The sequence below is a fragment of the Elephantulus edwardii genome, unplaced genomic scaffold, assembly GCF_000299155.1.
Source record: "Elephantulus edwardii isolate Elephantulus edwardi_28Jun2011 unplaced genomic scaffold, EleEdw1.0 scaffold00360, whole genome shotgun sequence".
NCBI lineage: Eukaryota > Metazoa > Chordata > Mammalia > Macroscelidea > Macroscelididae > Elephantulus > Elephantulus edwardii.
The window spans coordinates 1,545,875-1,568,810 of NW_006400110.1; the positions used below are offsets into that span (position 1 = coordinate 1,545,875).

Here is a 22,936-nt window from a genome sequence, read left to right on the forward strand (position 1 = left end):
CCGACCAAACTGTGCAGCTCTGCAACTGCATCCTGGCCCATCCTCACCCTTCTGCCCCCAACCCTCACCTCCTTGTACCCCCAATATGTTTTTCCCAATAAAAAAAATTAATAAAAAAAAAATAGAAACTTACTCATCATTGCTTACTGTTTACTCATCATCTTCTTTTTAATGGCATTTGAAATCTACCAGTAAAGCTACTTCCTGACAATGAATGACATGTGCCACAACTCGTGCATACACAGTTGACCTGCTTCAGTCAGCCTTATTGTCTAAGATGAAGCCTTTTCTACCAGCGCCTTTTTTCTTCTCTTTACATATTCTGATTTCTTTATTACACTCTGATTCAATTCTTACAGAATTCCTCAGAATCTAGCCTTATGCAGTATAATCCTGTTTTGTTTTGTTTTTTTCATACAGCCATTCAAAATATTTCCTTAGGAAGCCTTGTAATTTGTCAAGTCCTAAAGAATCTTTTCCTTTTTGCTTAATTTCTGCATACTAGGTTAAATGTGTTGTTTTGTGGAATCAAAAACTTTTCCACAATAATATTTACTGTTTTACTAAGATTATCTTTTCCAGGAGAGAAGTACAATTGTATGGTAGAGGGAACAAGACTTGAGAAGTCACGTGGCAGCCAAAGCCCAGAATGGCTGTGACCTAGGCAGAGAAAAGCCACTTCCTTTGTCTGAAGGCACATAGCCCACGAGGGCCATGTACACACATATGAACAGAGCTTTTTGCATTCACCACAGAACAGGTCACCTTAAGGAGGCACACTTCATAGTGTGTTAGGGATAGCTTTTGGGCAAAATGCTGGACATTGCCACTTTCTTGTGTTGCTTGTTTCATCAAAGTAACAAGCTTCACCTGATAGTCCTCTAGCCTAATTGCTCCAACTACTTCCCTCAGAGCCACCCCCCTTTTATAAAGGAGAGGGAAGTACTTTTCTTTTGTTTATAAACTCAGATCACAACTCAAAATGAGGGTCATATCCTCTAATGCCAGATTCTTCCCAAAACAAATAATCTGCAGTGGTACTTTTCTGTACCAAGCACCAAGCCCGCAGTTACAAATTGTATTTCATGATGTTTTGTCACGACTGATACTTAATTGATAAGAGCTTAGTGAAAACAAAATAATGTCATTTTATCTCCAATGGAGATTCTATAAAGATATCTCAAAATGCTTTTTGTCTAGTGACTTACCTGAATTTCTAAGTATTAAATATAAAGATGTTTAAAATAAATACATATGCAAAGTTTCTGAAATTGACTTCCTATCTGGTTGCTTTGTTTGGTATCAATCCCGTACCCCTAAGAGGAGTTTCACTTAAGTCCTTGAGTGACAGCCTTGACTGATAAGTGGAGTCCACATCACAGGTACAATTTCTGAAGCCACAGCTAAATTAACTCACTATTGAGAAATTAAAATGTTGTGAGGACAGGTTGTGGTTCCAACTTCTTATGCCCCTGGGTACAGGAATGAAATGGTACCACCACAGCCATGCTCCCAGCCGCCAGTCCACCCATTAAGGGCCTGCCTTTTGATTCCTCTTAATTTCCACCAAGCATCACGTCTGCTACAACTAGACTCTCTTAATGGTAGACCCAAAGTATGTGAGACAAAGGCTCATCTCCTTGCTGCTTTGAAACATTCTGGTTTCACATCTTCCAGGACATATTTGTTCTGTTCTTTTGGTAGGTAGACCATGGTATATTCTCTGTTCTTTACCACATTATCCTTGCTTACGGATTTTCCCAGTGAAACATGTTTAATTTCTTGACTACTGTTTCTGTGGGCATTGATAGTGTATCAAAGTGAAATGAAATCTTTAGAACTTCAATTAAAATGTTATGGTACTTAGATACCATAGTGGTCCCTAGTGAAGGTCAAGTCATAATCATACACTCTTGGAAAATGAGTTTTGTTTTGCCTCACTCCGGAGAAGGACAGAGAAATGAAATGAGCATAGTACCAGAACTCTTAGTACCTGGAGAAGGTGATGTGGAGATCAGAGCATGATTACTACCCTCCCTCACTTCCTGTTTCCTCAAAGCTGTGGCCCACATCAGGGTGGAGCAAGTATTAGGCATTCTCTAATTAGAGGTATCCCCTTCCTCAAAGGAGCAAGAGAAGACTGTTGGTCCTCTGCTGCCTGGCTGTTCCTCTAGATAGGTGGGGAAAGCTAACAGATTGGTCAGGTGGGAAGAATGTTTCTTTATAAAGGGATTTAAGTTACCTACTTTGAGTTACTGATTGATACTTGGTGCACTATAAGGCATCTTCCTTCCCACATGCCACCCTGAGCACAGTCCTAGAGAGGTATCACAGGTTTTTAATGCCTAGTTACAGATGCCATTGATTTCACCTAGCTCATAGACAGAAAATAGAAAAATCTCAAGTTGACATTAATTTGGTTTTTTTAAATAAATGGAATTTTATTAATGAACATTTCACCTATTCATTATTCTGAAATAAAAATTTAATACTTGTTGCCTTCTAAAGTTAAAATCAGTCTTCCATATAAGAAGCTTTTGAAGTATTATCCCCATGTAAAAGACACCAATTAGACATGTTTGTGTTCTAAAATGAAGCCTCCCCATCAGGGACTAGTGCCCCTGCCAGGAGATGTCTTCTAGGATAGAGAATGTGGCTGTCAGAGTGTTGTAAACTTAAGAAATTCCATTAATACTCTTGACGTATTTTTAATGAAATGTTGTGATTTTAATGAACATTTACAGAGAAGTTAGATTTTCATTCATTCATTCATTGTTGCACATTTTACTCCCTTCTCCCACAGTTCATTTTTTAAAATATTCATTCATTGTTTGACATTATTTTTGTTTTTAATTTAAATAGCATTCAGTTTATTACAAATATTTAGTATTGGCTTCCCATACTTACCCCCTTTTGTTTTTCTCATAATTATGTTATCATCTAGATGAGCATCCTTTATACGCAAACAAATAAACATAATAAATTCAAAGAAATACTGTCAAAAATCTCCAGATGATCAGAAGGATTCAGGTTGAAAGTTGAATTTGTCCCATTGCCACAGTGCTTGTCAAAACCATTTCTGATTAATCTCCTTTGTCAGTGTGTCCTTTGCCATTCCCTATCACTCCTCCCTGAGAGAGATTTCATCCTGATTCATAAGGAAAAGGGGACGGCATATTCTCTTAGCTACTTCCTGCTGAAAAGGGATGCTGTAGGTTTCAGGGTGAAGATCTTCTCTCACTAAAGGGCCCATTTGGCAGTAGGAAACACGTAGACTATTATGGAGATTGATTTTGGAATTTAGATGCACTGTTATCAGTTGTACTTAGCCATACATGTTCATATCCTTGAAGATGCATCATGGAACTGCTGCAGCCTAGAAGACACAAATTTAACTAACAAGTTAAAAGTACGTGAGTCAAAAATTAAAAGCAATCATATTCCAAGTAGAGGTTCTAACAGTGGCACAAATCAAGTTACAGAAGGAAGGTAGTTCTTAAAAGAAAAGACTTATTGACTAGCTCTTTGTCTATTATAGTATAAAGGTCAGGAACAGCAAGATGTAGAGGCTTTTTAAAGAAAATTTATTATTAATTTCAGTGAAAATTTACAGGTTGCACTTTTCTCCCCTCCCAACCCTCTCCCTTAGTACACTACCCTCTTGGAAAAATAAAATTGTTTCATTGTTTTACAATCCCTCCCCCCAGGTCCACTCTTATGCAGCCTTCGCTCTGGACTCCTATCATGACAAAAATACCTAATCACATATCCCTTTTCAACAGTTTTCTCCCTCATCTGTTTCAATACAGTTAACATTATTGAACCCATCTTTCTCAGTCTCCCCCCAACCCCAAGGTCAGTCCTGTTTAACAACAGTGGCACCATGCAGTATTTGTCCTTTTGTGACTGAGATACTTCACTCAGCATAATGTCCTCCAGGGTCACCCATTTTGAATATCACGAGTTCCTTGTTTTTCAGTGCAGCATAGTATTCCATTGTGTGAATATATCACAGCTTCTCTATCCACTGTTTGACATTATTTCTTTATACTATAAATATTTTTAAGCAGAAATGTGATGTGTACATTTATTTCTACAGTTTTACTTCTTAATAGAAATGTGTATTATCTTGAGGAAGGTTTTAAAATACTGTATTGCAGAGAGTTATTGCTTAAGAGATAGTGAGTTTTTGTTAAAAGTGATGGAAAAATTCTGAAGTAGCTATTGGTGATAGTTATACAGCATGGTTGAAATGGCAGTAGTTTTCTCATTATGTGAAATACGTGCAAATGTTAAGTAATTGAGTTGTACTTTATTTCTTTTCACTTTTTAAATAAATTGCTCAGTCCTTTGCAGAGTTGACAAACCTGGGCTTTTTTTGTTGTTGTATGGCATCAAGTCAGAACTGACACCTAGTAGACCCTCCTTGGAGTTTTCAGAGGCAGTAGATCACATGGGAGGAGACTGCCCATCCTTCTGCACAGCAGCTGGTGAATTCAAACCACCTTTGGGATCGTAGTGCAGCTTCTTAGCACCAGAGCTCTCACAAACTGCTAATAAGCCTACGCATATTTAAAAGCCAGTATCTTCCTTTGACTCTTTCAGAGACTACCTTCTCCCTCCAGAGACACAGCCCCTGCATGAGGTGGTGTACTTCACTGCTGCTCACACCCTGCGAGACCACCTAAATGCTTCTCCTCGAATCGCCCTCCACACTGCCCTCAACAATCCTTATTATTACCTCAAGGTAAGAAACACATTTCTTTTTTGGATTTTTTTTTTAATGCAACTTTTTTTTTACAGCATATTCTTCCCATTTTTTAATGTTTTTTTCCCTCATTCATTCATTGTTGCACATTTCCCTCCCTGCCCACCGCCCCCCACCCTGCCCCAGTTCGCGTTTCTCTTTGAAAAGAAAAAAAAATATTCTTTGTTATACAAACCCACCCCCACTCCCCAAATCCACAGTCCACTTCACTAAGCATTTCTTTTTCTGGAATCTTGTCCTGATAATAGTACCTAATCCTGTGTTCCCCTCTTTTCCTAAGTTCCCCCCCAACCCAGATGTCAGTCCTGTTTTACAACAGTGGCACTATGTAGTATTTGTCCTTTTGTACTGAGATATTTCACTCAGAATAATGTCCTCCAGGGTCACCCATTTTGTATAGTATTTCATGAGTTCCTTGTTTTTCAATGCAGCAAGAATTCCACTGTGTGAATATACCACAGCTTCTCTATCCATTAGTTTGTTGATGGGCACTTGAGTTGCTTCCAACTCTTTGCTATTGTGAACAAAGCAGCAATAAACATGGGTGTGCATTTATCTTCTTGGGTGGCAGTTATGGTTTCTTTAGGGTATATTCCCAGGAGTGGAATTGCTGGGTCAAATGGTATTTCTATTTGCAACTTTTTGAGAAAGCATCATACAGCCTTCCACAGTGGTTGCACCATTTTACACTCCCACCAACAGTGAATAAGGTTCCAGTTTCTCCACAACCTCGTCAGTATTTGACATTTGCTTCTCTTTTGAATTTTGCTATTTTTTACTGGGGTGAGATGGTATCTCATAGTTGTTTTGACAATTCATTTCTTTAGCGTTTAGTTCAGCCTACAGACTTAGCACAATAATGCTATAAATAAGATGCGTCTGATTCAGGCCATGGTCTTTCCAATTACATGCTGTGTATCTGAGAGCTAGACAAGGATGACAGGAAAAAACCTGACGAATTGATGCCTCGGAGCACTAAGCATCCCATGCATGGCCAAGAGCACAAACAGGTATGTCTTGGAGAGGGTGCAGCTGGAGTACTCTTTGGAGGCAAGGATGATGAGGCTTAACCTCACATACTTGGAACATGGTACTAGGAGGGGCTATTCCTTTGAGAGGAGAAAGACATGATGTTGGGAAGAGTGACGGTTGGCGATGGAAAGGAAGAGCCTCAACCAACTGGATCGACACGTTCGCTGCTGCAGTGAGCTCTTGGGTGTCAGGGAGTGTGAGGATGGCACAGGATAGAACAGGGTTCAAATCTTTTGTTCTTGTGATCACTGAGTTTTACTCGGCACCGAACAACAGCAACAACAAACATTTAACAAGTTCAAGTTACACTTCTTTCATACATTTTTTTAAATTTTTTAGACTTCAGAAGGGATTTCAATATGATGTTGCCTGTATTTTTTATCTTACATAAACTGTATGCCCTTCTTGTGAAAAAACTAGTTCAGAGAAATTACTCAGGAACACTTACTGCCACTGTTAGAAAAATAAAGAAATTTTTTTCTACAGACATTAATGGCAGGAAATGACTCAGATAGTATGGCCAAGTAACTTACTAATAGATCCTAAGAGTTACTTCTCACAGAAAAGAAAAACAATCCTGTGGAATTTCATCTCATATTATAAACCAAAGTAAGATCTCCTTAGAGACTGTTACAGAGGTGAGTGTAGATTATGGCCAGTGATCCACCAGGTTATACCTCCAGGACAATACAGCAGAGCCGCTTGTGTAAAGTCCATTCACCAATTCCCAGAAATTCAGAAAGCAGATTATTCCTGCTCAGGACAGTTCAGAATTTTAAACTAATTTTCTCATGAGTAACAGTTGAGGAGACTGTTGCTTGGATTGGGAACACCATAGTCTTTATGCTGACATCATTATATTTTAGTGCTCTAGAGAGGCCCCTGACACCAAATTTTCCAACTGTGACTGGTCTTTTGATTTCATAACTGCTGGTACCAAGGGTGTTGATTGTAGATCCAAGCAAGATGAAACTGTTAACAAGTTCAGTCTCTTTACCATCTGTTGTGATGTTGTCTATGTTCATAGGGTCACTAGCAGCTTACATATGACTCTGTAAAATGATCACGTCAAGCATTACTGTAAGTTATTTATATGTTGTATTTGGGAAGTGTTAAGCATCTCAAAATTTTATCACAAAAGCCAAGTAATAACTGCATAAAATCTATAAGGAGCATCCTACTTACAGATTTCCTATTGTAAAGTGGCATATAAATTGCCATACAATAGAATATTGAGTAAGAAAGTATTAAGCTGTGGTTTTTAATGGTTATGGTAATGAGGACCATGATTGTGTAAAGAAGAGAAAAAAATGAACTCTTTAACTCGTGGTTGTTCACATTTTGTTACTGGTATGTTTGCTTGTCTTTGGTAGAATAAATGATAATCTAAAGGTGGAGGCATAGAGAGAGCTACGCTGGCCTAGTGGACAGAAAGTTATGCTACCAAGCCCAAGATGGGTGATTTTAATCTGCAGCCCTCAAGCCTGGTTCAGATTGGTTTTTTTGTCAAATATTCTTCTAGGTGGTATAGCAGTGGTCTGTGTAACTGTACAGAGTAACTCATGATTGCTGTGATGCTAAACACTCTGACTCTGATGTGCCAAATGTGATAATGGTTACCAGTGGTGGAGAGTTTAGTGGAGCTTCCTGATTAAAACAAGCTTGGAAGCAGGAGTGGCATCCACTTCCGAAATGGCTTGCCTCCAGAAACTCTATCAACAGTGCTCAGGTATTTCGTTCATAGGGTCGCTGTGAGTTGGCACCTAACAACATCAACAGAGGTGGAGGTAAGACATGCTAGATAAACACTAATGGTTAGTAGCATTTAGTATTTTCTGTGTTGACAGAATAATCTTTTCCGTTACATACACCCCTGGGAAAAGAGTAATATCTAGAATTTAGATAATTATGTTGGAATGGAATTTTACTGAAAATTCACAAAGAACTCCAGAAGCTTTTTAGGGTAATCAGAAATGCATTTAGGCCTCAGAAAAATGAAAATATTGTCTTCTAATCCTGGAAATAATGCTCCAGTGACTAGGAGCTAGCTGGAGGGATTATTAAGACCCAATCTTGATCATAAATGCAGCTTATTAAGCAGGACATGTTTAGAAACTAATAGATTTCATTAATTAGTTAATAAATTTAGGTTAAGGTGTTTATTAGTGTCTGATTTTGTTTTCAATCATTTCTGGACAGTTTGGTTTATTACTATTTTTAGAATGAAGTTCTGAAGAATGAAGAAGGCTGCATCCCGAATACTGCACCCGACATCTGCATAGCATATAAACTGCACCTAGAGTGCAGCAGGCTGATCAACCTTGTGGACTGGTCAGAGGTAGGTGCGGGAAAACCCCAACTATGTGCCCACCAATCCACTGACAACTTCTCACAATGGTTTTATAATTTTATTACTTTGGAGCTCACCATTTTCTCTTTTTAGTGCCCTATCTTTTGCTTTAAAATTCTAAATCATCAAAAGATCTTTAGAAAATATTGCCATCTCGGGGTGGGGGGTGAAATGACAAATAAAGAAATTTAAAAAAAAGAAAATATTGCCAACTATTTAAAAACCCCACTGCTATCCTTACTTAATAACTGTACACCATTCAACCAGACAAGTTCTGAGTTCATGCAAGGTCAAAATAAGTATATGATCTAACCCAATAATTAATATTAAGAATAACAATTTACATTTGTTATATATGTTATTCCACAAAATACAGAAATGTATTATTAACTAGCATCTCCTGTTTCATAAATGGAAAAAAATTTATATCTTATAATGACTATACAAGATTAGCAATCAGGAAGTGGAAGTACAAGGGATAATAGGCAAGGCAGCAGACACTATTAATACTTTTTAAAATAAGAACTCTTCCTCATCAGAAGAGTTTTGTAAAAACTGAGCTAGCTCTATGGAAGGTCCTGTTTGATAGTTGTCACCACTTAAAAATATAGACATTTTTGCCTGCATCTAAGAGAAATGGGCATCTTTCTTCCTGAGGTTAGGGAAGTTGATGAATAAATGTGGGGGCTTGCTTTAATTTCTGGCTTTGGCTCACTTTGTTTCTTGTTTTCCTCTGCATGCATCTTGGTTCTTTGAAATAATGTACAGAGTAATGTACAGAGTAATTGAGTTAATGTAGTCATCACTTGATTTTGAGAATCTGAAATTTGGTGATGAGGAAAGTCAAGTCTCAGACACAGTAAATGCCTAAGTGCTCCCATGATAAAACTGTCAAAGAAAGTGCTATGCTGGGCACTTACACAGACTTTTATTTTTTTGTTTGGTCCCCTCAATAGGCTTTTGCAACAGTTGTGACAGCTGCTGAAATGAATGCAGATTCTACAATCTCAGAAGAAACGAGTGAAATTATCCAGTATCCTTTCAAAACTAGATGTACAATGTTTATTTGCACACAGTATATAAATTTATAGTGTGAGTTTAAAATCTGAAGATTTATAAAGCCATGCTCCAAACTATTTTGCCTTTTATGATTAAGCTTTATAGTTATGAATACTATTAATCTAACTTTCCAGAATAATTCCAGTTTTCTACATATTTTCTCTGAATTCAATCTAAAATAAGGCCAGTTTGTTTTAAATGTTATAAGTAAAAAATTTATGAAAACATTTCAAAGTATAGATTTTTAAAGATTCACCTAAAATGAAACCATCAATATTATACACTCTATAGTTTTCAAAGCTGTTAACTTCTAGAAACCTAGGAGAGTACTGTTTGAAGCAGTTAGATTCCAGTAAGTATTGAATGCTTTTCTTTCATGTTTTAGTGGGTAGATTCACATCACATTTAATGTTTTCCAATAATGGCCAGAGTTTAAGATCATATAGTTGAACTGCCTCCTTCGGTTTACTAAATATTCTGGCACTGAGATTTTTGCCTCTTTTTGTGAAAAGTACAACCTGATGCATTTCCTTAGCTGTTGCCTCTAGTGCTCGGTTTATTAGAGCAGTTTCTGAGTTAGAACTTCTGGGATTTATAAAACCTACGAAACAGAAGACTGACCACGTGGCAAGGCTGACATGGGGAGGCTGCTAGAAGGCAAATGTGTAGAGAGAGAGGATCACAGTTTGTTTCAGGAGAAGAGGAGGCTGATCATATGTAAATGCTACTCTGTTCATCTATTTGGGTGAAATAATGTATAATCCCAGTGTGTACTTAACCAGCAAAGAAATGTGCTTGCTAACCCTAAACAAGTGTCTTTTGAAACATTTTTGGGATACTTCATTCAGTATCTGATCAGTATCATTTGGTCTGGTGTTATATCTGGTGGTATAACTTTGAAAAAAAAAATCATTGCCAAATTATGAGTGAGTTGTTCTTAAAATGCACTATATAAAATAAATTCCTAGGGGAGCTCTGGTGGCCTAGTGGCAAGGAGCTGCAACTACAATCCCAGAGGCGAACGGTTCGAATCCACCAGATGCTCTGCCGAGTAAGGAGGGACAATCTCCTCCTGTACCAGTCAGATCTGATTTGACGGTACACGCACACACACACACACACAAAAAAAATTTAAAAAAAAAATAAATAAAATAAATTCCTTTACCACAGAGTGTTATTTATTTATAGTTTATTTATAATCAGTCCTCGTCCCCAATTTCTTACACTGGTCTTCCCCACTCTAGTAAATTTTAAGTAACATGAATATCCTCTAGATTTATTTCTCCTGATTAATTACATGATTCTGTGCTGCCTCCCTATTTCCTGTAGTCTGAGAGTTTACAGGTCCTGAACTTTATGCTTAAAGGCAGTAAGTGTGTTACTTCAAGACTATTGTAGACTCTTCCAGACAGTAAACCCTTTAGAGTAAGGCCCAATTTAAATGATGTGTTCATCTCTCATATGGCCTCATCAAGATATAATGAACCAAGGACTAGTACACGTTGTTGTTGTTATGTGCCGTCGAGTCGCCTGCGACTCATAGCGACCCTATGTACAACAGCCCTAAACTCCGCTCTGTCCTGTGCCAATCGCACTGTCTCTGACACTCCCATCCCAATTATCCCAGTCACTGAATCAATCCACCTCATAGAGGGCCTTCCTCTCCTGCGCCATCCAGTATTTAATACTTTACTATTGTTACATTCCATCAAGTTGAAAACAACCCATAGCTGACCCTGCAGCGGGTTTTCAGAGGTAGTTAATAATACAGGAGGCGAATGCCCATCCTTCTCCCAGGGAGCAGTTGGTGCTAACAGTGCTCCCTAATAGTTTACTAGTACAAGGTAATTCATCGACTCTTGTTCAGAACTACTCACAAACATATCAAAATTACAATGCAAGTATATGGTTATCGAAGTCCAGTAAAAATTGCTTTAATTGAACCTCTGAACTAGCCATGTTAATTACAGCTATTTGGGGTTGGGGTTTTTTTTGGCAGATTTTGTCTTTGAGGGAAAAAAATAATTTATACCTAAAACTTAATTCTGGTATACAAAAGTAACTATCATGGCTTTGAACTGGAATGGGAATATGGATCTCTTCCAGTCCACTGGCCAGGGAGATTTCTTGGCACAACCTGGTGAACGTGTCCAGGGTAGCATCTGTTTGTTGAAATATGTCTATTTTTATGCCATCAATTCCTGGGGTCAGTTTCTTCAGAGCAGCTTTAACTTCCTCCTTTGTCAGGAATCAACAACTTGTGTTATGCAGACACAACCCTGTCTGCTGGAACTGAAGAGGACATGAAACACTTGCTGCAGTTCTAGACTGCAGCTCAACATCAAGAAAACAAAAGATTCTCACCACTGGGCCAACTAGCACCATCATGATAGACGGAAAAGAGACTGAGATTGCTAACAGCTTTGGCTTGCTTAGTTCCACAATCAACACTAACACAGACAGGAATCAAAAGATGAATAGCATTGGAAAATCTGCTGTCAGGGAATCTCCAGAGTACTGAAGAACAATTATGTCATTCTAGAGACTAAAGTGCCATGGTCTTCACAACTGCTTGCAGTGCATCAGAGAGCTGGACAGTGACTAAGGATAATAGGAGTTGATGGAGGAGAGTATTAAATATACCATGGACTACTAGGAACAAACAGGTTTGTCCTGGAGAGGGTGAGACCAGGCTGCTCCTTGGAGGCAAGGATTCTAAAGCTCCATCTCAAGAGTTGTGATACCAACCCAAAGTCAAGTGGTTTGAATCCACAAGATAGGCGATCTCCTGTGCCATTCACAGCCTCTGAAAAGCCGCTGGAGGGTCAGCTGTAGGTCGCTTCTGCCTTGATGGAACCCAGCAGCAGCAATAGGGCTATATATCAGTGAAACCCAGGATCCCATAGTTCAAATTGTATGTCAGCTTCACCATGATTTGACATTTATGTTAGTAATGTGGCAGTCATGTAATATAGTTATTACCAGTCACTGAAATGTGGTCTGATATGGTCAGCCCTGACCTGATAAAGGATTAGGTAGGATGTAACATCCTTAATCTGGTCATAGCCCTGATTCAATGTAGAAGTCATCTGCTCAAGGGTGTGGCCTGCACTGGAGGGGAAAAAGTGTGTGTATGTATTTGTTGTTGTTGTTATGTGCCGTCGAGTCGCTTGCGACTCATAGCGACCCTATGTACAACAGCCCTAAACTCCGCTGTCCTGTGCCAGTCGCACCGTCTCTGACACTCCCATCCCAATTATCCCAGTCACTGAATCAATCCACCTCATAGAGGGCCTTCCTCTCCTGCACTGTCCCTCCACCCTCCCAAGCATGATGTCCCTCTCCAAGGACCGGTCTCTCCTCACAACAATTAGTATGTATTTAAGTATGTAAGTAAATTGACATTCTGACCGGGATCACTAGCTGGATCCTGCATCTAGCTCTTCACTTTGGAGTTGAGCTTCTGGCCTACCAATATGATTCACTTCTGCATCTAAGTGAATCTGGAGGAGTCTACTGGATGAAACCATAGATCTGGATTTGCCAGCTTCTACAAACATTTGAAGCATTTTCTTAAGATAAATCTCTCTCCTTATATATACTTTTAATAATTTACTTTTCTAGAGAACCAAACCTAAACCAACAGGGAATCAAATTCTACCCTGTGCCACAGTCAGAAATGCACATGATGCCTAAAGCACAATACATACAAAATGTGTACCAGACTAGCTGAAGCTAGACTGAACACATGTATAATCAATCCTAGGTATCAGAATCTTCCTTTTTGTTAGTGCTACGACCATACATTAAGCCACCAAGAGCATCTCCACACATACCATGTACCATATAGAACAGTTTCTGGCCTAGCTGGTAGGAAGCTACACCACTAAACCAAAAGGAGTGCCTCTCTGGCTGTTCAAATCCACCAGTAGCTCCACGAGATAAAGATGGGCAATCTCCTCCTGTGATATAAAAGCCTCAGAAAACCCACTTGGGAGGTCAGCTGTAAAGTCAACTCCAACTGGATGAGGAAGAACTTAGTCTCTGACCACCATGCAGTGAAATTATAAATGAGTAACAAAAGAGGGGGAAACTTTAAAAGGGTATAAAATCATGATTAACAAATGTAATTACTAATATCAGTAACCTGTTAAAATGGAAACGTACATTGAGACGTGAAAACTCTAAGCATTTATACATTGATAGTTCCAAACATATATGGAATATTAAGAACTTCTAAATACTCATGTTTTTTTTTTTTTCTAAATACTCATGTTTAAAAAAAAGAAATCAATATTCATTTGAGACTATATTTTAAAGTATCTGAACTAATAGTAAGGTTCTGAAATTCCAAGATTTTAAAAATCATTAATAGTGCTAATTGACAGAGGCTACTTATTTAAAATGATAAATTTCACAAATGAAAAATATCACTAAAAGTGGCTATCTTTAAGCAGTCTCTTTTGGGAGAAAATGTTAGCACTTTATAGGCCAAAGGTCAAAATGCCATTTCTCTCAAAATATTTGCATAAATATTGGGCAGTTTCCTTCAAAACCCCAAGAGTTTTTCCACAAATGAGAATGTAAACCATAAAATTTATACCCAAGCATCAAGACAAAAAGTAGGCAGATAACATCTTTTATAGAGGTACAAACACCTTTTTATAGAGGTACAGGAATTCAAACAGTTTTGTTCTTATTGAAAAAGCCCAATGGAACAGAAGAGAATAAACTTTTATGTAGACACTTAATAAGTTAACGGATCTGTGGGAAATTTCTAATTGACATATTTGGCTATTTATGGGGGGTATCATCATTTCACCACAAAGGAAAAATAGCTAAATGGATTTATGTTTTAATGGGGGGGAAAAAACCTTTTGAGCCAAAAATCAATGTCAAGGGTAGGAAATAGTTTTTGGAGTCCTGGTAGCATAGTGCATGATGTGTTAAGACTGCTAATAAACAGGTGAACAGCTGGAGTGTCCTGCCACACATAACTGTCCCCGAAACCCACTAGAGAGTCACTAGGAATTGCACTCAACTTGAAGGCAAGGCTTTGGGTTTTGTTGTTTTATCTACCCATATATAAAATATATACAGGTTTAAAATAATTTTATATATGCAAGTACTTTATAAAGTACAATAAACTTAACCTCATTAGTAACATGCATAAAGCAACTAAAACTATTTTGCAGTATAATTTTATATCCTGTTATGTGCCATCAAGTCAATTATGACCCATATGGACACTATGAACAGATCTGTCCTATACTGTAGATTCTCAGTGTCTAAAACACTCAAGCCCACTTCTGCAGTCACTGTACCAATCCACTTGGTTGAGGGGCTTCCTCTTTTTCACCATCCCTTCACCTTCCAAAGCATGATGTCCCTCTCCTAACAATATGCCCAGAGTATGTGAGACAACGCTTTCTTTTCCTCCAAGGAGCACTCTGGCTAGAACTTTTCCAAGACAGAGCTGTTTGTTCTTCAGTCCCCCGTGGCAGTACTCTTTTCCAACATTAATTCTTCTCATCATTTTTCTTCATTTTCCAGCTCTCAGCTATATTATCAAGTGACTGAAAAAACCATGGTCTGAAACAGGCACACTTTAGTCCTCAGGCTAACATGATTGTTCCTCAATAATTTGGAGAGCCCCCTAACTGCACTTTTCCCAGTGCAATTTGTCTCCTGATCTTGCTGGTATGGTACCAAAGGATTGTAGATCTGGATCCAAGTAAGAAAAGTCATGAGTTTTCGTATTTTCTCCATCTACCTATTATGATAGTGCCTGTTGGTCCAGTGAGGAGAATTTTTTTGACATTGAGATGTAGTTCATATTGAAGTCTTTGACTTTCTGGTTAGATGCTTGGCTATAACTGAAAGATTAGCTCAAACCCTCCATCTACTCCAGGGGAAAAATGTGGCAGTCAGTCTGCTTCCCAAGAGATAACAACGCTGGAAACCCTGCTCTGCATTACAGGGTTGATACAAGTCAGAATAAACTAAAGCTTTGGTTAACAAAAAAATTCAACCTTAAAGTTGCCAGAGTCAACCCTTATTACTATAAAGTGCAGCTTGTTACTCTACCCTAGGCTTTCCTATAAATATAAAATTTTATCCAAAGGCTTGGTAGATTCTGATCACTTAGTCCCGGTTCACACACATACACAGAAAACAAGGGGATAGTTCATAGGCAGTTAGAGGATATACTGATCATTTTTTTTATGATTCTACATAGCTTGTGGCCTTTTCTCTTTCAAGAAAAAAATGCATTATTTATGTATGTACACAAGGATGCTCAGTAGCATGATTTTTAATAATGAAATTTTAAATATTCACCACTGCCCATGTCAATTCAGTGCTGAGTCAGCTCCAACTCCTTGAATCTCTGTTGAATTAAAATAATGCCAACATCCTTTGCTGTCTGTCCTCAGTCGTTGCTGTGTTCAAGCCTGTTACTACAGCTACATTCAAGTCTATTTGGTTGAGGAAATTCAAGATATGATGCCCCCCTCCTTTAGGGGTCTCTCCTGGTTACATGCCCCAAATCCAGAGACAGTCCTAAAAGCTGCTCTTCCAGGACAAATTTGTCCTTCTGACAGTCTATGCTATGTATATTCATTATTACTCACTAATACTGAAATTAAAAAGCAACAATTCTCCACCCATCCATATTCATTGTTAACTTTCACATTCTGTAAGACAACTGAAAATGCCATGGTTTATGGCATATGCCAGTTAGTCCTCCAACTGGTGTCCTTGAGACCCTTTACTGATTTTTCCCAGCGCAGTGTTCTTTTACCACCAGAGGAAGAGACAACAATTTAAAGAAATGGACTAATCTTGTTAATAAATATGTAGAAGAAATAGGTAATACCTTTTTAAAAATTTTTATGTTTTAACCTACACATACTCATCTAAATTAACAAAATATGGATTTATAAATACAAAAAACATTTTAAGAGCTTAGGTGAGGAACCACAAGTTTAGCAAAGTAATTCTTTTTGATGAAAACAGGGACAGAATAGTTTTCACTACATCTATTCGCCTACTTTAATAAAAACCTGAATCAAATCCTGTGGGTATACACAGGACATTGTGTATATTCTTGAACGTTTTTTAATAGCTTTTAAAATGGCTTAATTTCAAGAATGTAAACCCAAGGTTGATTTAGAAAATGTCTTCAAGCATTAGAAACCTAGCCATTGCTCTAGTAGAATTTCAGTGAAAACAAATATTCCTATTAACTTACATTTTTAAAATGGCAGACTTTCAAGTGTTGTTATAAAAGGAAAGGTTCGAGGCACAGGGCTTCCTGTTTGGTTGTCTAGAATGAACTTCCAGAACCTGAACAAGACAATGGTGGCACCACAGAATCTGTTAAAGAGCAAGAAATGAAGTGGACTGCCTTAGCCTTACAGTATCTCCACAACAAGAATGTGCCCCCCGTCGGAAACTAGCACCTGGCTCCTCTTCGTCAACAGTGGGGGATTATTTTTTTGGGGGGGAGGGTGGTTAGTGCTTTAAAAAATATGTCTGCTAACTTCCCATCTCTTCACAATAAATCAACACTCAAAAAAAAAAAAAAAAAACAAGGTTCCTGGATGGCACAAATGGTTAACTTGATTGCTTAGCTGAAAGGTTGGCAGTCTCATCTAGAGGCACGGGGCAGACAGGCTATATGGGCAATCAGTCGAGTTCCAAAAGGTCACAATTTCAAAAACCCAGTTCTACTCTGCACCCATGAGGCAGAACAGACTTGACAGCAAAGAATGTAAAACTAGTTGCAAGAATTTTGTTTCAGTCAGGAATGGGTGAAGAAAAGGTGCACTGCTGTTCATTAAGCTCAGTGGTGTGAGTGCTTCAGTGTACCTGTGTACAGTCTAGTCCTGGTAGGCAATAAACCATTTAGTTAGTATTCCACTGCCATTCTAAGACTTAGCCTGAGGCAGGACACTTGACAAAACCAAACCATCACCTTTAAGACATTTTGAGTAACATTCGTGAAAGCAGATTGGTTATTATCTTACACATCAAGATTTCCTAGACTTTAAGGTCATGCACAAGAACATACATTGGAGTTAAAGGATTCCTTTAGATAAATAAGCACAGCCACCTTAAAGTATAGATTGCTTTTGGCACCGTGGAGTACATGCTAAAGAACGAACCCTGGAGGTCTCTGAATGATGGTATGGAGTGTGTATCCTGTGGATGATTATAGCCCAGGAAAACCACTACTGTGTGACAACAGGTTCCATAATTTATCTTTACAACTAGCTCAATACTTTTTAATATTCTAGGCCTTCCCTTCCACTAAAATGCATCCTTAGCCGTGCAGTTATTTTCAATAATGATTAGTCAAATCTAGGACAAGAATATATTGTTGTTTTGAGTCATTTGCGACTCATAGCGACCCTATGTACAAGAGCTCTAAACGCTGTTCTATCCTGTGCCAACCAACCTAGCACTTATTCCCACCGCTCCAGTCACAGACTTGATCCATCTCATTGAAGGTCTTCCACTCCTCCGCCGCCCCTCCACTCTGCCAAACATGATGTCCCTCTCCAAAGACCAGTCCTTCCTTGCAACATGCCCAAAGTATGTCAGACAAAGCTTCAGAATCCTTGACTACAAGGAGCATTCCTGCTTCACCTTCTCCAGGACAAACCTGTTTGTTCTAGCAGTCCATGGTATATTCAACACTCTTCTCCAGCACCAAAGCTCAAAGGCATCTATTCTCTATCAACCCTATTCACTATCCAACTCTGATGCACAGCACATAACTGCGAAGACTATAGCCTGGATCAGGTACACCTTAGTCTCCAGCCTGACGTCATTGCTCTTCAGTACTCTTGAGAGGTCCCTCACAGCTGACTTTCCCAATGCAATTCGTCTCTTGATTTCCTGGTTGCTGTTACCAAGAGTGTTGTTGACTGTGGAGCCCAGCAAACTAAAACTGTTAACTATCTCAATCTCTTCACCATCAATATTAATGCTGCCAATTGGCCCAGTGGTGAGAATCTTTGTTTTCTTGATGTTGAGCTTCAATCCATATAGGAGGCTGCAGTCCTTGACCTTCTGCAGCAAGCGCTTCAGGTCCTCCTCAGTTTCAGCAAGTAGGTTTGTGTCATCTGCATAACGCAGGTTGTTGATGACTCTTCCACCAATCCTGATGCCACATTCCTCTTCGTACAGCCCAGCATCTCGGATGATCTGTTCTGCATAGACTGAAAAGGTATGGAGACAGAATACATCCCTGACTGACTCCCTTCTTGACTTTGAACCATGTAATGTCTCCTTGCAAGAATATAAGAATGATTTTAAGGATTTCCTATTTAGATGAGGCTGTAAGCAATGCAGGTTTCCCCCATATTCCATGGCATGCTAACACGAGAGTACCAGAATTATGTACAATGTCGTTTCTCCAACTTTCAAATAGTACACATGATCACTAAGTGTTTAGAAACTATCTTTAAATAGTGGACTAATATAGAAAGGTGCTTATACTACTACAAACTAGATACCACATAGACCAGCAGACTCATTCCCATCTGAGGAGTAGGTTCAAAGAATAGATTTAAGTAACCCTGATTAAGTTGTGCTTTTTACCTTTGGTAGACAGTTCTGAAACAATCTATTCCAAACTCTTTCTGCTAGGATCACCTAGGGAGCATATTAAGTACTTCAACACTCCCTGTTCTTCTAAATTTTTCCTAGGGAGCAACCGTACAATCTTTCCTGGCAAATATACTTCAGGCAGTGCTGATATACTAGAACACTTAAAACTACTTGTTTTATTAATGTCCAGTTCCTGCTGCTGCTGTTTTTTGTGTCCCGCTGAGTCAGAACCAACTCACAGCTGACCCTCCAGCGGGTTTTCAGAGGCAATTAATTTCATGGGAAGAGACTAACCATCCTTCTCCCACGGAGAGCAGCTGGATTAGAAACATGTGCCTCTGGGATTATACAGCAGATTCTTACAATTAGGCCACTACAGACTTTTTAATATTTTTAAGCTTCTTATGTTTCTTACAGTAACAGTTTTCCTCAAAAAAATTTATTCTAGCCCAAGTATGTGCTCTTACCTACAAAGTGAGCACATTTCAGTAAACAGATTGCCTTTTACTAAGAGTAAAATGGATATCAACACACTAAATGTTAAAACTAATTTAAGGTAACTAGGAATTAAGATTTTCCAGGGCTTGGGTATACTAACAGTTACCATCCAGAAGCACTTCAGATGACAAACCTGATCATCTACTATGAAAAAGCCTTTGTAGTTCGACACTGAAACACAAGGGAAGGTGTCACCTTAAAGGCAATGGTTAGGTCCACAAGACAACCTTGAGATCTTATTAGTGAGTACATGTAATTGTAACCAAAGATACATATATATACATTTTTTTTTCTTTCTGGAATTAACGTCACCTACTACTTAAGCATACTTGGATAGGGTAATAATGGAATTTTTGGTAAAAACTACTTCTAGAATAGACTTCGTGGTGGTTGCATTCAGATGAACAGCATGGGTTTTCCATTTATAATGCCTTGCCTTCAAACCAACTATAAAAATTTCCAACAGAAAAAAGTGTCTTGGAGCCATTTTTGGTCACAACTAAGGAGATCCTACCAGTGTCTTAAGGACTGAGGCTAGCTGCTGCTGTTGCCCTGGAGACGTTTCATCCCATGGCAAGCTCATGTGTGGCAAATGGCTCCATGGCATTTTGAAAGCAGGAGCATACAGGCAGTAAAAGGATTCCTTCTACAATGGATTACATTTATTCCATCATGCTGTCACTTATCCAGTCACTGGGTTAATTGTGACTCTTGCACTGTCCAATTCATTCCATAGGCTGCAGAGTGCACACCTGTCTCCCAACCAGCTGCTGATATATTTGAACGGTCACAATCTTTTCCACCAGAACTCCATGAGTTGATTTCCCTATATTTTCAGTTAACAACCAAGTGCTTCATGGTTTTTTCCCACCAAGGAACACTGTCAAGCACACTACCACTGACCAGAAGTGGCCCTCACCACAAATATTTATCCACTCTAATTGTCAAACCATAGGGCTGAGGTTAAGAATCCCTATAAAGTTAGGTTAAGAATATCTACCTTATGATTACCAAATTAAATTACTAACCCACATGCTCCAACACTAGTGGGCATATGAATTACCTGGAACCTTATGAACAAAAGGAAGATTGGGGGGAAATGCAATCACCAATGTTACAAAGAAACGTATTAATTTTTACTTCTTATAATTAGATCAAGTATAAATGAGTATTTGCTAGTATATTTATGAAAGATTTCATTTTAGTAGAAATACACTATTCGAATTCAACAAAAATCAAAAGTATGTGTTTCTTCTTATAGTAAACCAAAACCACAGTAAGTTAAATTTGTGGAGTCATACTTTCACATCTTTTAACTAAAAAAAAAACAAAACACCACAAGAATGAACTGAATTGTACTCGTCTCAAGAGACAAAAATTCAGCCAGTAGGGGAGCTCTGGTGGCCTAGTGGCAAGGAGCTGCAACTACAATCCCAGAGGTGCACGGTTCGAATCCACCAGATGCTCTGCCGGGGAAAGAGGAACAATCTCCTCCTGTACCAGTCAGATCTGATTTAACGGTACACGCACACCAAAATAATAATAAAAAAAAAAAAATTCAGCCAGTATTAAAAGTAATCTATTATGTTCTTAAACACTCTATAAAGCAATTACAGAATTTAAGAGTAAATTATATATCAGTAACTTAGAGCCAGCTCTCGAGTCTTTTATCAGCGCTTAGATCTCAAGGTAACGAATGATTTTTTTTTAAGTCTTAGCAGAAAATCAGCTTTATTTGATTCCTGAAAAAATGGTTACATTTAAAACACTGGATTTATTCACTTATTACCCCCATCTATCTGTGCATTAAAAACCAAGCATATTGGAAGTAAATGCTTTATTCTTTCAACTAAATTCCAGTACTACAAGGCAATAAAACAATCATACACTTGAAGGGAGGGGGAAATGCAACAATAAACATTTGTTAAAGAAATGGATAGAATAAATAAAACTAGCCCCCCCCCCAAAAAATCATATAAACCCAATCTGAAACCCAAGTAAGTCCTGAATATAGAAATGCCCTACTCCTTCACTATTTCACAGGAAGCACTGTAGGCTATTTGCTTAACATTGTCCTGGTATTACATTCTAAATTATTAATAACTGGTTACAGCTTATTTGTAGTGCATAATTATTAAAAAAAAAACACGCTAACTTCAGTCTGAAGTGTCATTCTACAGTTTTATTTACACAACCAGTGAAAGGCATGTTCTAGAATACCAGCTATAATCCTTTTCAAATATATCATTAATAAGAAGCCAAATTGTAATGATACAGCAAATGAGGCCACTGGTATTAAATACAGGTAGCAGAGGTCCATATCCAGGTGGTACTGACATCAGCGAAATTTCCAAAACCAGTTGTTGCCTAAGAGTGGTTGCCACTGACAAAAGCTTGTAACAACCTGTATTCACAGGAGGGTATTTATTGGCATTGTTGCATGTCATAATTGAGATCTCTTGCAACAACTCAACAAGGAACAAGGCAGCCCACAACTGAAGAAAACGTGATTCATGAAACATCTAAATGGAAGGGGAGGAAAAGACAATTAGTGCGAAGACCCGGACAAAATTTAAACACATACCAAATCTGACCCTGGGTACTTAAATAATCAAGTTTGCTACATATTTCCTGCATGTTTTTTTCTCAAAGATTTGTTAAAACTGTAACTTTATATAAAAATGGTAATTTATTTCCTTGAAAAATTATCTTGTTTGCAGTTTATGACTTCAAATATCAAATACTTACAACTAGCAGGCTGTTCTCCATATCGTCTCATTATCTGATCATGTGTAAACTTCACAAATGCATCATATTGTTCTATAAATAAAAGAGTATACCAATTATGTTAGTAAAATTCCCTCACTAGTACTTTAGAACTAGATAAATTGCAAATTCAGGATATACAGTAAAGCAGTTCTATATTAGCACTTTAGTCTGATAATCTCAAGCCTCAGTAATCTTAGTAGAATGTTCTAATGGGAAGAGTAGAGAACTAAAATTTCACTTGACATCATGTATGCTCTAGTGGGATTTATTCCCTTTTTTTGTGTTGTCTGGCATCATTGAGTTGACTATGTCTTGTCGTTGCCTTATGAACCTTGCCCTGTCCTGCACTATCCCCGGCTTTGCTCATGTTCAAGCCCACTGTCATAGTCATTGTGTCAGTCCATCTTAAGAGTCTTCCTTTCTGTATTTGATACTCCAACATGATGTCTTTTCCTAGGACTAGCCTCTCCTAACAACATGTCCAAAGTACATGAGATGAACTTTCAGCAGTTTTTTCCTCTAAGGGGCACCCTGGGTCCACTTTAAGACATCTGTTTGCTATTTGGCCATCCATAGGATGTTCATTGCTCTTCTCCAAAACCACAACTCAAAGGCATCAATTTTTCTTCTGTCATCCTATTCAACTGTCCAACTTTCAGATGCACAGGAAGTAAATGAAAAAGACCACAGCTTGGATCATGTGCATCTTGGTCTTTAAGCTGACACTGTTGCTCTTCAGCACACTGGAAAGGTCCTTGACAGTTTTTCCCAGTACAGGAAGTCTTTTGATTTAATGACTGCTACTGCCAAAGTACATACATAGGACAATGACCAAAGGATAG

At 38.3% G+C, this 22,936-nt stretch overlaps 2 protein-coding genes across 3 annotated transcripts in view; one reads left to right on the top strand and one right to left on the bottom strand.

Moving 5' to 3' along the window:
- ORC3 (origin recognition complex, subunit 3) overlaps nt 1–9,863 on the top strand; it is a 152,935-nt gene extending 143,072 nt beyond the window's left edge. For both annotated transcript variants that reach the window (XM_006902032.1, XM_006902033.1), the window contains 4 exons: nt 4,606–4,747; nt 8,022–8,138; nt 9,107–9,183; nt 9,758–9,863. In XM_006902032.1, coding sequence (XP_006902094.1) covers nt 4,606–4,747; nt 8,022–8,138; nt 9,107–9,183; nt 9,758–9,863 — 442 coding nt within the window. The remainder of the gene's footprint in view (nt 1–4,605; nt 4,748–8,021; nt 8,139–9,106; nt 9,184–9,757) is intronic.
- Nucleotides 9,864–21,084: 11,221 nt separating this feature from the next.
- Nucleotides 21,085–22,936, bottom strand: part of AKIRIN2 (akirin 2) — a 27,496-nt gene continuing 25,644 nt past the window's right edge. Inside the window, exons 4-5 of the mRNA XM_006902034.1 lie at nt 22,074–22,145; nt 21,085–21,847 (exon numbers count right to left, since the gene is read on the bottom strand). Coding sequence (XP_006902096.1) covers nt 21,837–21,847; nt 22,074–22,145 — 83 coding nt within the window. The 3' untranslated portion in view covers nt 21,085–21,836. The remainder of the gene's footprint in view (nt 21,848–22,073; nt 22,146–22,936) is intronic.